At 34.7% G+C, this 14988-nt stretch overlaps 1 protein-coding gene and 1 long non-coding RNA gene across 6 annotated transcripts in view; both read left to right on the top strand.

Annotated features, from left to right (window-relative positions):
- The window catches only part of LOC145678945 (uncharacterized), a 104857-nt gene extending 104118 nt beyond the window's left edge, over positions 1–739 (top strand). The window contains exon 8 of the mRNA XM_081749552.1: positions 591–739. Within this exon, the coding sequence (XP_081605678.1) occupies positions 591–739 (149 nt within the window). The remainder of the gene's footprint in view (positions 1–590) is intronic.
- A 1165-nt stretch (positions 740–1904) lies between these two features.
- On the top strand, positions 1905–14082 carry LOC145670145 (uncharacterized). Of its 5 annotated transcripts, none has more exons than XR_014128241.1 (5): positions 1905–1942; positions 7104–7330; positions 8527–8704; positions 9916–10012; positions 13961–14082. It is a non-coding gene; the product is annotated as an uncharacterized LOC145670145 (long non-coding RNA). The 5 variants fall into 5 exon arrangements; XR_014128240.1 differs by lacking the exon at positions 1905–1942 and adding an exon at positions 1947–2005; XR_014128239.1 differs by lacking the exon at positions 1905–1942 and adding an exon at positions 4633–5078.
- Positions 14083–14988: the final 906 nt, after the last annotated feature.

Below are 14988 nucleotides of genomic sequence, written 5' to 3'. Positions count from 1 at the left end.
AAGACGTTAAATTGCGAAGTCGAAACTATTGGATAAATAACGACAAACTGTTGATTGGCCAACACAAACTGTTGGATAAATGATGGCAAATTGTTGGTTGGCCAACATAATCTGTTATATAAATGACGGCAAACAGATGATTGACCAACATAAACGGTTGATAAAATGACGGTAAATTGTTGATTGGCTAACATAAACTGTTGGATAAATGACGCCAAATTGTTGATAGGCCAAAATAAACTATGGGATGAATGACGGCAAATTGTTGGTTGGCCAACATGAATTGTTGGATAAATGATGACAAATTCTTGGTTGGCCAACATAAACTGTCGGATAAATTATGGCAAATTGTTGGTTGGACAACATAAACTGTTGGATAAATGATATGAAATTATTGGTTGGCGAACAAATTCATCAAGCAATGTTGGGCCAACGTACATTTTCAACTATACATTTATAATTACTAAGGGACGGAAGTTCGTGACTTAAAAAAATATAGGCATATGACATAAAATGCCCCTAAAAATGAAAAAAATGACCTAACAATTGTGAAAAATGTCGATTAAATTTGTAACTATAACTTTAAAAAGAATACAACAAACATACTGGAACATTCCACGTGCTGGCTGTAAACACACTTCAGATGGCAGCCAAGAAGAGGACGTCGTCATCATCTCGAACGATCGAAACCGATGTAAATTTAAGCAGTCTGCAGAAGTCATCAATCTCCACCGATTGATCACTCACAACTCTCCGAGACGATTGGTCATTGAGAACACTTTATCCCCTTCTCGAAGACGCTTTGTTATTGAGAAGTACGATGCCTACAAGGTGTGAGAGAAAAGTAATGAGACTGGCAACACTGCGGGCGATCTAGCAACATTGTGTCTACTGTCTTGTGCTAGACCTGTTTGTTTATCCCTTCCACATCCACTCCCTCAGTCCGAGTTACAACTCCGTACAGATAACACTTATTTTGGCAGCACCATCAGTGAAGCTGTGTTTTTGTAGTGTGTTACAGAAATGGAGCATCGGAATTTAGAGCAACGTTGTGCAATAAAGTTTTGTGTTAAACTTGCTGAATCCGCGCGTGTGACTTTTGAAAAATTTAAAACAGGCCTATGGGGAACATTGCTTATCAAGAGTACAAGTTTTCCGCTGGCACAAATCATTTTTGGAAGGCCGAGAACACGTTGAAGATGAACTTCGCTCAGGGAGACCTTCAACTTCAAAAACTGACGAAAACGTTGAACGTGTGAGAGCTCTTGTGAGATCAGACCGTCGTTTTACAATAAGAATGATGAGTGAACAGTTAAATTTAAACACTTTCACCGTACATCAAATTTTGACAGACGATTTGAACATTCGAAAGATTTGTGCCAAAATGGTGCCGAAAAACCTGACAGCTGAACAGAAGGGCAATCGAAAAAACGTGTCGCACGGGTATTTCCATCAGTGAATTTTTGACCTCAAAACGCATTACTTGTGTTTTTCAACCCCCTATTCACCTGATTTTGTCCTTGTGACTTCTTCCTTTTCCCGAAATTGAAACATGTCCTAAAAGGACGTCATTCTGGAACTCTGGAGGACATTCAAAAGACTGTGACGGACTAGTTAAAAGCCATCCCAGATAGCATGTAAGCTTAAATCAAGGGTCGCTTTCCCTTGATTTTGGCTTAGCAATGTACAGTTGATGCGACAAGCGACAATCAACGTTTATTTTAGCTTGTTTTTAACTTGAAAAGAAGCTTGAATGCGACAAGCGACAATCAACGTTTATTTTAGCTTGTTTTTAACTTGAAAAGAAGCTTGAATTTATCAACTTTCTACTAAGCCTATTTCAAGCTTGATTCAAAACGCTTGACGTTTGTCGATTGTTTAGCAAATGAAGCCATCTGTAGGATTGGTGAGTAGTTTAATTTCTTCCAAAAGGTAAACAAAGGTAAGCTATGTGTATGAAATGTAATAGTAAGCCCTACTTTAGTTTTAGTTACAAAATAAAAAGGTAATTTTTATTTTAGACTGGTGCGCTGAGCGCTTTTAGGATAGTATTACTTCATTACTTTTCAAATATGGATGGAATTTTATGTTTATATCTTTTATGTTGTTTTCTTTTTTTTAAGTGTGTTCATCCGTATAATGTATACCATATTTAGCCATTAGATTCTTTAAAGTCAGTGATGGCTCTTGACAATTAGCATCAGCATAGGCGCCCGAAGGGGAGGGCGGTGGGGCCCGGGCCCCCTTTGGCTTACGAAAATGTATACATAATATAGGAAACCATGTATATTAAATACCAGGCGTAATATAGCAACCATGGAGATGGGCCCCTCCCTAGAAAATATTCCTCGGACACCCCTGAATAACAGTACAAAAATTAGAGGGTTAACTTCAGCAGACGGCTTTATCATATTAAAAATTTATAGGTGGAATACTTGATAACTGTTAAGGCATTGCTTTAGCAGACGGCTGTACCATATTTATATCGATTTTATGGTCATTTTTCACTAGATTTGAGATAATACTGTTACATATAGAGAATTTTGGAACTTGGAGGCCAAAATCAGGTAAAACCACCGTGTTTACAGGAGAAATGAGTTGGTGTTACGTAACCGTAATTACTAACATAACTAACCAAACCTAACCTAAATAATCAAAAACAGAAAATATAGGAAGAAAGTACGAATTCAGGTAAAATCACCGTGTAAAAATTATTGCGGATATTTTATGTATTTTTCCTCGTTTATGTGCATGTCCTCCGTCGCTGACACGCCTGCTCTCTACGGACGCATCCCCTCGCTCCGCTCGGGATACCCAGCAACACCCCTGCCCTGACTCGGTTAGATGGCATTCGTGCTTTTTTTGTGGCCACCTAGCACAAGTTGGTTCGTGGTTTATGCACTAGCTTCTCATTTAGTAGATATTCTACAAAAAGGAACCCGGAAATACAATGTGTGAACATTTGGTAGAACCATCTGCTCGAGTAATGCCCAAGTATCTTAACCCAAACTAACTTAACCTACCTAAACCATAAAAAAAAAAGAAAATACAAAATATATACCAAGATAGTACAAATTTTAAGCAAAATATTGCCCCCCCCCAGTTCAAAAAATATGCCGTTACATAACACTTTACGTAGCATAACTGAGCGAGCGAAGGGGAATAGATGCCCCGCAGGGCTCGTTTTTTTTCTACTTTTTAAGTTACACGCGTTTGGTATTGCAACCATTGCAGACGGTCATTTTCCAAAGCTTCATATGTACTTACTGCCATCTCATTCCTTGCTTGTATTCGTCTGTCTACCGCCTTGTCACTAGATCCACCATAACATACTTAATTTTCCATTTCGTAGGATTCTATATAACAGATACGATTTATGAAGTCTAAACACATTAAAATAATTTATTTAATTAGGTAGAGCCATCTGCTAAAGTTAACCCCATATTAATAATGAAGGTAGTTAAATGATAATGTAAGTGTTTTAAACTCAATAAATTGTATGTGCAAATGAGTATACATGGGAAAGTAAGTATGTTATGGTGGAGCTATTTGCCAGGGCGGAAGGCGGTTGAATACAAGCAAGGAACGAAATGCCAGTATTTGTATGTTAAGTTTTGGAAAATGACAGTCTACAATGGCTGCAATGCCAATCGTGTGTAACTTAAAAGATAAGGGGAAAAAACGAGTCCTACGGGGCTTCTAATCCCCTCCGCTCGCTCAGCTGTGGTTCGTGAAGCGTTTGTAAAGTAGTGCCCCAAATCTAGTGAAAAAATCGATTTAAATTTGGAGAGCCCTCCGCTAAAGTAATGAAAATTACGTTTTATCTCTACAATCGAGGAGAAAACTGCTTTGAATTAATACATTGTCTAAGCTTTCTTGTTTTAGCTTTCACCGATACACTAAAAATTTTAACCGATGTGGCTTCCCCAAGAATCGGTACGGATGATATTTAAATGCAGCAAGCAAGCCTGGACATTTCACTCATTTTAGAATGCATCATGCTTATCTTTCGTTCCTTATGTTCTTCCATATTTATTCGGAGGTTGGGGGCAAAATTGAAGAATATAAATACTTATGTCCAACTTTATTTAGTAACAATTACTTATTCTAAGGTATACTTCATCAATCTTAGATTAAGTGATATCACTCATTTCATCGCTTTACAATAAGTGCAAGGAAAGGTTCGATCGGGTATGGACTTTTGGGTTTAGGGTAAAAGAACGATGAATTTCGAAAAATTAGTTATTAGATATTAATAATAATTCAAAATGGATTATTACGCGAAAATAAGTTGGCATATTAGTTTGAAGTTTGTTAGGTAAGAAGTCGAGGGTGTAAGTTTGAAGAAAACTAGGTTTTTCGTTGCTTACATTTTTATCTTTTTATCCTCTAAAAACAGTAACTTCTGTCTCTTAATTGATTTTAGTGCTTTTGTTTACTTTTTTTTCTACCAGGTGAATGAAGTCTGGATCTAAAATCTCAGAAAAATATTTGCAATCTGAACGGATGTAATAAAGAAGTAACGCTATTTTTCAGGATTGGCCAAAACCGTGTTTTTTTTTTAACTTTTTTTCACTTAAACCAGAATGTTTGCTTTACACCAGTTTTTTTTTTTAATACGTTTACCTTAGATTAAAGTGGAGTAACCGTTGCCCCCTTTTTTTTGAGAGTAAAGGTAATTTGAGGCTGATGATTCGATTGAACAAGGTCGCAACCTCGAGAAATGAACGCAACTCGCTTAAACTATAGGTCATAGGTCAACTAGTTCTGCAAATGATTTGCCATTACATCATAAATTATTCAGCAGTCTACTCCTTCAGCATTGGTTAAGCTTGAATTTTCCTTGTCAGAGGCATGATAGTCCACAAGTTGAGTGGGGGTTGGATTCGCGAAAAATACTTTTTTAACTTGTCTCTTTAATTGTGATTTTATTTGATCAAGTTTGGAGTTCCCGCCGAACTGCCTGTAGTGCGCTGCCACACTAGCGGACGGTCAACAAAACTTTTCCACAGAAGCTGATTAAGTGTCTAAATTTATAACATTGGAAAGTAGATCGACGAAACAGAGATTTCTATTAGGTTTGACTGGTTTGTTAATAATAATAATAAAAAGTTTTATTTAGAAAGATAGTATGAATGGTGCAGAACTATTAGTCACTTCCTGTATTGATTAGCAAATTAAATTAAGCCTATATTTCTGACTGACTAAATTAGATCTTCTGTACTATATAGTCTTTTAAAATTATCCATTGATTTAATCTGTATAACTATAGAGTGATTCCATTTTGCAGTTCTTTCCCTTTTGGTTCTTAAGTGGCTCCTAAAATATTCACAAGTATGCAAGATCACTGCAACGTATTTCTATCAGTTGACCTCCGTGGATGATGGGTCTGTGGATTTATCGCCTTTGTTATCAAGGGATTCTGGTTTCGAGTTCAAATGAAGAACAATATCTCTCGAGTGCAACTGAGTAGTGGTTCGGATCTCACTTTAAGCTGTAGGTCCCGTTCTTCATAACCCCGCTATGTCATGTCCTTAACCATAGAAAGACGAAGGTGGGTCAAATTTGCCCGCACTTTCTTTTTCTCTTTGCCCGAACAAATGAATTTTACAACGTTTGAATTTTTTTGTATTTTCTTCTGTAATCTAAACTTAAATTTAGTTTTATTAGAAAGCACATTATTGTGGTAGTTTTTTTTTTTTTTTTTTTTTTTTTTTTAGCGCAGGAGACTAAGTACATTTTTTTTAGCAACTTAGAAATGTTAAGAGGAGTACAGTTTTACTTTGAAAGGATCATGTAAACTTATCTATTCTTTGAATGGATGACTAAATTAACATAATCTACTTTTATACATTGAGCAAACGTAATACTCTCAGGTTTAGTATAGTAAATTGTCTACACAGGCGAATTGTATTTCAAGCTACTTCATGTCTGCTAACCAAATGCGGTAGTAGTCTGTACTGGGACTTGTAATATTTCCTATTAAAATAAAATTTCACAAGTCTTAAAATAGTTTTACAACTCACATTTATTAGTAGCAGTCATTAAATAACTTTAAAATACGTTAGTAGGGTTAAAATTGGAATTTACAACCACGAGCAAAATTGACACCCCTTAGTCTTTCACGTGACCAATTATAGTTTAGTCTTCCTAGGGTTAATGTTAAGATACACGGATGACTAATGATAGTGAATGATTATGAAGGAATTAGTGGCATGAGAACGGGAAAACCCTCACGAATATGATATTGTCCATCATAAACTCATAAGGCCGGAGATTGAACCAAAGATCCGTCGCACCAAAAGACAACGTTCTACCTCTGAGCAATCAACCCTTTCCTTCCGCAGTGCTGATTTATGAAGTCATACTCTAATGACCTGGTCATGATTCTGCAACGTAGTGGTCTTCTACACACGTCTTCCTAATTGTTCCCCACTTTTCCCCCCAAGATTTCTGATTAAATGAACAGCGAAATCATATTTAAATAAAATCTTTGAGTTTTGTCCCACGGTTATGCGGGGCAGCCTAAAGGAGACGGTGATGATGAGAATGAATTAAATAATGGATTGAAGAAAGTGGAGGGGAACGGTAGAACCCTGAGAAAATCTACGCACACGGTGTTTGTCCACCACAAACGTACACCCATGTCCAAAATTATTGTCGCATGTCTATAAATATGTTGTTGTAGGAATAAAATTTGATAACGAATTCGCCCTGTATTTCTTACAATGTTGGTATGTGCGTAATCGGCAAAGACATGTATGTGGCAAATTTCATGTCAAAAGAGCAGTAAATAAGAACAATAAAACGAAAATAAAGCTTTCTTGACCATTTGTTTTACTCATTCTAATTTATGTGCTTATAATTCTTTCCCTATAAAATTTTCCACAAATATACATTTCTCGATTATACACATAGTATCGGTATTAAAAGTATCCTGCAAAATCATTATCAAATTATATTCTTACAAGAAGACAGTTATAGATATGCGACAATCATTTTGAACATGAATGTACATTTAATTGTTTCAATGGTTTGTGAAATAATATATTTTCTAGTTATATTAACACCTTCAAAACAATATTTCCTAAAATTTATTGCAGATATCAGAATGGTATTTGGCCAAATGCAATCTACTTTAGCTGACCTTAGTGAAAGAGTATCTTCCGTCGAGAAGAAGGTCGACACACTTCTAAGTAATGGTGTGAGTGTGAAAGCAGAGTCCATAAACGAAGAATCCGAACTTCTTGGCCTTCTGCCTCTGCGAACGTTGAATGATTTTCAAACATTTGAGAGAAAGCTTGAATAATCTAACTTCGGAAAGAAATATGTAAGTATCCTATCAAACCTGTACAAGTTATGAAACAGGTTTCAAATCTTTGTTATATCTTTTAATTTACGTCTTTTTGGAACATCTCTCTTTTGACTCAATGTTAGCATCAACTCCATTTTTGCCAATTTAGCCATTATCATGTGCATTAGCTATGGACTATAATTTTGGTCAACTTGCCATTCATACTTGCTAATATAGCGGCAATTACATCTTTTGCAGTCAATTTTTTTTTAGAAAATATGAAAAACCTAAAAAAAGTAGTTTATCTTGGTATTTTTCTAATTCTTTTGTTTACAACAGCACTTACATTGTCACAGTAGATTAGATATCTTTTATCAGTCTCACCTATCCGTCACGGTAAATTGGGATTCCTGGATCTGGTTTCTCCATAGTCAATTTGTTTGATTAGTTTCTAGTGTATTTTTAATTTGGGTGGAGTTTTTCTTGTTGAGATGCGTGCATGTGCATGTATATATTTTTGTGATAGATCAATAGTGTTATAAAGCCATACCCAACATTAGAAGTTGAAAATAATTCAAGAGATTTTATTACTTCTAGTCAATGAAGGAACAAATTGTATTGTGAAACTGTTTGATTTGAGGATATCAAAAGATAAATAATATTAGAACATCTTTGTAAACTAGTAGACTTAAAGTACCAAATATTTAGTTCCTTTATTCCTAAATTCTGTTACCTATAATTTAAGGTAAGTTGAGCCATTTTTAGCTAGTTTTTGTGCGTCATTTAGCTATTTTCTGACACTACTTGTTGGCAGCATTGATTAACCCACTGTTACTTGTTACTTTTGGAAGTGTATGTAATTTCCATATACATACACACACAAACACACACACACACATATATATATATATAGTATTTTTTTCTAATTCAAACGGACAATGGTCCTTTTAAATAACCGCTATTCCGATATAAAGCTGAAAGTTACCAAATAAATCCCAGGCAAACAGTTTTTGTTAGTCACGTAGCCCATTTGATACGGCCTTCCGTGAAACTCAGAACCCCACGCTTTTTTTTCACACTTCACATTACGGTATCTAAAAATTAATCTAGTTTCATTCATGCTTCGTTTTTTTTCCACTGGTAGAAAAACATAACAATACGGACCCTTATATATATTGCTTTTCTTTTTGATTTCAGCATGCATTAGATCTAAATACTTTCCTTTCTTTCAGGTAAAAGTATTACTGTCAATTGGTGGTAAGGATTTTAAAAGGTTTCGCTCACAATGCAATAAGAAGAACTTTGTGCGACAAACTCGCAATGGAATTCTCCTACTCTGGCAGGAAACCAAGGATCATGAAGCAAAAAAGCACACCTTTGGGTCCAACCAAATGTGCAATAAGATCAACAGTAAGTTGATTTGAAAAGTTGTACTGAAATATTTAACTTCATTTATTTATTTATGCTAGTAACCATACAAAATTCCAGTTTGCTAATTATTAAGTCTTACTTCTCTCGTACTGGACGTGTGTTCTCATATTAGTATGTCCCAAGCAATCAGAAGTAATTCTTCATGAATAAAGTATGCTTTGAGTACTTTAGGATTCTTTTACTGTCAAGTAGTAAAATATGTAAATGTGTTCACCCTTACTGGGTGAATATACATCTGTGTAGAATGTATAGGAAATTCAATAACTGATCCAACACTCTATGTTGTAAACAAAGCTTTACTGGCAAAGTACATATTTAAACAAATCTTTGCTTGAAAAAGCATTCAAAAGAATTTGTAAGGTGTACGGAAAATGTAAAACCAAATAAAATTCCAAGGTAGGAATGATTCCAGGGCTAAATAAAGTCAATAGTGTCAACGAATTTAAATTGAAGTACAGTGTAGGAATCACTACTGTGAAGTATAATTTTGCACCAGACTTTTCGTGTATACCTGTAAATTTGATACTGTCTACCACACGAATATAACTTTGTTGCGTTGGCAACACTATTAGTCTGGTAGTATTACATAGTATGCCAAACTGTCTCCCCTGCCGATATTTTAAAGGTGCAAAATTGCAGAGCTCTTTGTCTAACACTGGAACGCAGATAAAACACTAGAAGAACATAGCTTTCGAAGTTACCATAATTCCAGTATAAAAAGAGAAAAGTTGCAGACTTTCAGGACGGCGAATAGTCAAACTTTCGTCTTTCTGTCGACTTCATCTTTCAATTTTTCGTGACAACGAAGTTAGCCAAAACACATGTTTTTTGTAGTGTTATTTAAGGTGACTTTAAACGTTGACTCAAAACCATATCAACACTAAGGGCACCGGAAGAAAGTCTTGTTACACTTGTATCGAAAAATGTAACTTTTCCATTATATAATATACCAAAAGTGTGGTGGAAGATAACTTTCTATAGTACCCTTACATAAAAATCACAAAATAGGGGCCTAGCTTAGGTGACTTGAAAAATAATATAGGAATTAGTTTCAGCTCTAGGTATCCATGTTTACAAACCATACCATAATTCCGTAAAGCTATTTAAGAGGGAAATTTATTTCAAATGACAGTTTTTTTTAAAGAATAAAAATCGCTAGTACTTGCTTGAAATTCTATCTTTCTTTTCAGCTGCTGTTCGTAAGATGTACACCGTCGCAACAGAAGAAACGGTGAAGGAAGTATTGGGTGTTTGGCTGCAGCAGGTGGAGCCTAGACTACTGCGTAGGTAAGTATAGTTTTACCTATTTTCCTTACAATCACGAGAGATATCGGAAAGTTCTTACCATCACTAAATAAGCCAGGGATCTGCAACTTAGTCCATGGACGCGTTCTTCTCTACATATACGTTTTGTATTCACTACATTTCTCACATCTATAGGTCACTAGATCAATATCATATGCATAGAATTCTGTGGATTTGGAGGAAAGAGAGATTTCCACCGTTTCAATGCCTCTTACTTTCCCGGACCCCAAGATATGAACTTCTTATTATAATAATTGTAATCCTTCCCTTTTTCTTCCTTTTAGGATATGTATCATAAAACGCTTTTGTAATAATTTTAAATGAGAAGTTACTTCCATATTTCAAATCTTAAAAGATTTAGAGATACCGACATTTTATTAGAATAATTGTAATCCCCACCTTTTTTTTCTCCTCTCCACATCGTTTCTTTCCCTTTTTACTAGCATGTCAAAAAAGAAAAAAGAGGGCCGAAACACGTGGCAAAGTATTTTAAATGAGAAATGGAAATACTGAACTTCAAATCTCTCACCTTAAGGAATTAAATACTTTACTATAATAATTATAATCCCCATCCATTTTTCTTTCCACCCCCCTTTCTTACCTCCGAGGCATATTTCAAAAGCGCTTAAATTCTTATCTACTTATTTTAAATAATATGAAAATACCAAATTTCATGTTTCAAACCTTCATAAATTCAGAGATTTTGACATCTTATAATAATTGTAATCCTCACTCCTTTTCTTTTCTTTCTCACCTTTTTTTTCTTTTTTTCCTTTGTACTAAAATATCAAAAACCGCTTAAATATGTCAAATTATTTGAAATGATACATCCGAATATCAAATTTCAAGTCTGTAACCTTAAGGAATTCGGAGATATGGTCATATTTTAAAAATACGTCCCACACATATTTTCCTCCCCTTCCTGTCGAATTTGCAAAAATCCTTCCTTAGTGGTATCCTACGTAACAAATCCCATGTACTGTCCATATTTAACTTGTCTATCTTAAGCGATTTGGCCTGTGCAAAGATCTGTCGGTCACTCAATCACTTAGGTCTTTGTATTTTATATAGCGAGATGAGTTCATTTTTACGCACTCATGTATTAGTACACAGTGAAATGAGATGAAATGTTTACCTTGTATGTATTTATTATTTTATTATCCTTTATAATTTAGCAACTTGCCTGTTACTTTCCTCGGAGGATGGAAATATTAACTAAAATCGAGATTCATTACTGTTTACATTTTTATTTTTTTGTCTTCTGGAAGAAAGTACCTCTGTTAATTTTATTTTTTGATTACTCCTATCTGCTGAATGAAATCTTTTTTTTTCTAAGAATAACTTTTATTCCTTGATTAATTTTGGTGTTGATTACTTCTTTTCTATACTGCGGGAAATTTCATTTTTTGAAAACTGCGATGTCAGAGTAATAGAGAGATAGGCACTTACTGTTATATTTGCCTTCTAAAAACATTTCCTACCTGCTGCATGAAAAACAGAAAGCAACTAACCTCTTTTTTTCTTGACTAATTTTAGTATTATTTTACATCTTTTCTATCTACTGAACGAACTCATCTCATGAGAGAAAAACTACAATACCACCCTCTTTCTTGATTGATTAGAGTTAATTACTTCTTTTCTATAGTAAATGAAATCATCTTACATTCTGGAAAACTCTGCAATGCCATTGTAATAGAGAAATATGCAATTGCAGAATCTTCCAGACGATAAGATTATTTCGTTTATTATAGAAACAAGCAATAAAGTACTATAATTAATTAAGATACAGATGGTAATCTAGTTTTTTTTTCCTTCTCAGAAGATACGGTTTCATTCAGGAGATAGAAAAGAAGTAAAATAACATTAAAACTAATAAAGAAACAGTTTTTTTTTCCTAGAAGATAAAGACTTCAGCAGTTAGAAAATTTTGTTAAAAGACAAAATAATAGTAAATGCACATTTCTCTCTTACAAAGACATTCCCGAGTTTTCGGGAAGATAAGACTTCATTCAGTATGAAAAAGAAGTAATCAACACTAAAATTGAACAAGAAATAAAGGTTAATGTTTTATCCACAAGATAAAGACTTCATTCAGCAGTGGCAGTAATAAAAAAATAAATTTAAAAAGTAAGAGTAGTTTTTTTCCCCCAAAGACAAAAAGATTTCAATAGGATGGAGCACGCCAAAGTATGCGTATGCGTAAACACTCAACAACAAATTACCAGGAAAATAAATAGGGAGACATAGGTCTTAAAATGCATTCAGAATTTGACTGGATTGAAGTAAATGAAGTGATTTTCCTGCCTTGTGCCATGTACACTGAGAAATGTTTCTGCTTTCAAAGATGGGATATAAAGAATTAGGTCGATAGGTCGCAGGAGTATTTATTACTTCTCTATAATGAATTGTGAAACGACGCTAATGTCTCCGACACGACGTTCCATGAATATGGGTCAAATAAACTTAGTGTTACATTTACGGTAATGAGTCATCCCTTCTTCATTTGATATGTATGATGAAGGCAATATGCATGTCTTCCTATCAGTGATTCTTGTGTTTTGAAAGAATGAAACGTTGCAAAGATGTATTCCTCCGCTGTAAGGCTCAGGATTAAAATCCGTTTGTTTTACTGTCACAAATAATTCCAGTGAATTGTTGTTCAACACCTCTTTACGTATTAGTCACCAGTAATTTTTTTATTTTTTATTTTTAAAGAGAAATATTTCATTGAACCTCTAAGGTATGTTCTAAACTCGTTGCAAAATGGTACGAAGTTGTCCGTGTACACGGTGCCTACTTTAGTAAATTCTACACGTTTCCTGTGAATTGCGAACTACACTTTCCCACGCGTTCTGCTGTACGTGACGCAGGATAACGCCTTGTAGGTCATCATTTGTCATTTATGTTGCTCCGTGAAGAATACAAGGTATATAGGTTCACACACTTATGACCTATCTTTCCTGTGAATCGTGAGATCAGATTGCATTTCATACAAGGCATGGAGAGAAAATTACAGAAATAAGTAAATATTTGTTCTTCCATCTCTCAGTGATTTCTTATATCAGTGATTACTTCGTTTGTTTTTCGTAACGCCGTGCTTATACAACAGTATCGAGTGAGTCAATATGACATTTTCTGGATTTATCTCAATTGATGCTCTCACAGAACAATGCACATTTTCAGCTAGGAAACAAAAAAAAAACTTTACTGAAAATTTACTGGCACTAGAACATTGAAATAGGTAAAGTGAATAAATACCATGCAGTGGTACCAGTGATGAAACGAGTAACATAATTCGTGACTCGTGATCCCGAAGTAGTCAGATCCCTGACCCTGTAGACCCAGACAGATTCGTGCGATCCCGAGATGACTTAATATCAGACTGTGGGAGAGTATGTTGTAATTGTAACAAACGCGATTCTTTCCTTTCAAGTGTTTCTTATGAGTGATCGTCAAAATTTAATCAAATAAGGCTGTAAAACGTAAAATGTAGAATATAAGGGATGCCACTAAACCGAAAGAGTGTTTGGGTAATGTTTATGTATAGTAGTGTTTAAAATTACTTTATTAATTTTCAGTATGGGAAGATGAATTATATTGTATTTGACATAGTCAAGACACTTTGAATAAGAAGTGTCACACTACAAATCTAACATCTGAATAGGTGAGCTCGATTAGGGAATATTAATTCACTATAAAAAATTCTACCGTAATGCTATAGAGATCATATTTGGAGTGCCTCCAAGCCATGGATCACCAGATCTGAGAAACGAGTGCCAGACTCTGTTGCCTTGTGTGGCACTTACTTCAAAGAATAATAATTTATTTTAATGAGAGCGTATTTATAAGGTAAACAATATGAATGTTTTCTTTTAACTGTGCAATCAATTACATGTTTTTCAGTACGTATTTATGATCGTTATTTTGCAGAGAACGAAGAAATTCAAAACCTGTAGTGGAAGGTCACACCGTTGAACTTGAGGAACCCAATTAAGGAAATAAGTTAGAAATAATACAAAATATGTAAATAAGTTCAATAAATAACATTGTAATATAAGCTGGTTGTTTTCATGGAACCTTATATCAGTTGTTGTGTAGAATATAGGGATAATTTATTTCAAATATGTAGCAGCAGGATGCGAAATCATAACAGTTATGATCGGGGAGAGATAGGAGTAAATAAATAAGTAAAAAAAAAAAATTGCACTGGAAAGTTTTGAAATGAAGATTTCATATATTGAACATCCAAAATTATTGATATATGTAAGGTTAGGGATAATGCTTATCCACTAGGTTGTCCACTAACTGCACAGATTTACTGTAAATAGTTTGTATACTTCTGACAGTGTCGATGTCACCTTATCTCTCCAGTAAATTATTTAGGATGAATTTTCTTCCAAAATTTTGAAGTGTGGGAATGGCCATCCTCAGTATTTCGCACCCTGTGTAGCAGTGGTTCTAGGATTTAATTTATATTTCTTTCTTTCCTGAAATCTGATAATTTAAAAGTTTGCTTAGCCCTTGACGCTTGTCTAGTGGTGTACGTCTTTGGTGCGCCTAGGGTCGTGGTCGATTCCCAGTGGAAGACCTTACAAACACTAAACGCATTACTGTTCGGATTCTACAGGTCAGTGTCTCATGTAAAACTTCGTGCTGAAACGGGACGCTCAACTTCAACATCAAACTGTGGTTAATGGTAAACTAATTGGATGCTGATCTGCCAGGTCGCATAGTATATTCACCAAGGAACTCAGGAAAAGTGTTGCTTTCTATGTTGAGATAAGATACTAATCTCAATAGACTGGAGTATGGGGTATATATTCAACACCAATGTTGTTTGAGACATGGATTTATAATTTAACATGATATTTCAATAATGTTACTCAACAGAAGTAAACCTGAACCTCGTGCTGCAAAGACGCATAATGGACGAAGGAAAGAAGCATAATACAGATTGT

This window comes from Thermobia domestica, chromosome 2 (assembly GCF_964235325.1).
Source record: "Thermobia domestica chromosome 2, izTheDome1.hap1.1, whole genome shotgun sequence".
Lineage (NCBI taxonomy): Eukaryota > Metazoa > Arthropoda > Insecta > Zygentoma > Lepismatidae > Thermobia > Thermobia domestica.
This window is presented reverse-complemented; position numbering and strand designations above follow the sequence as displayed.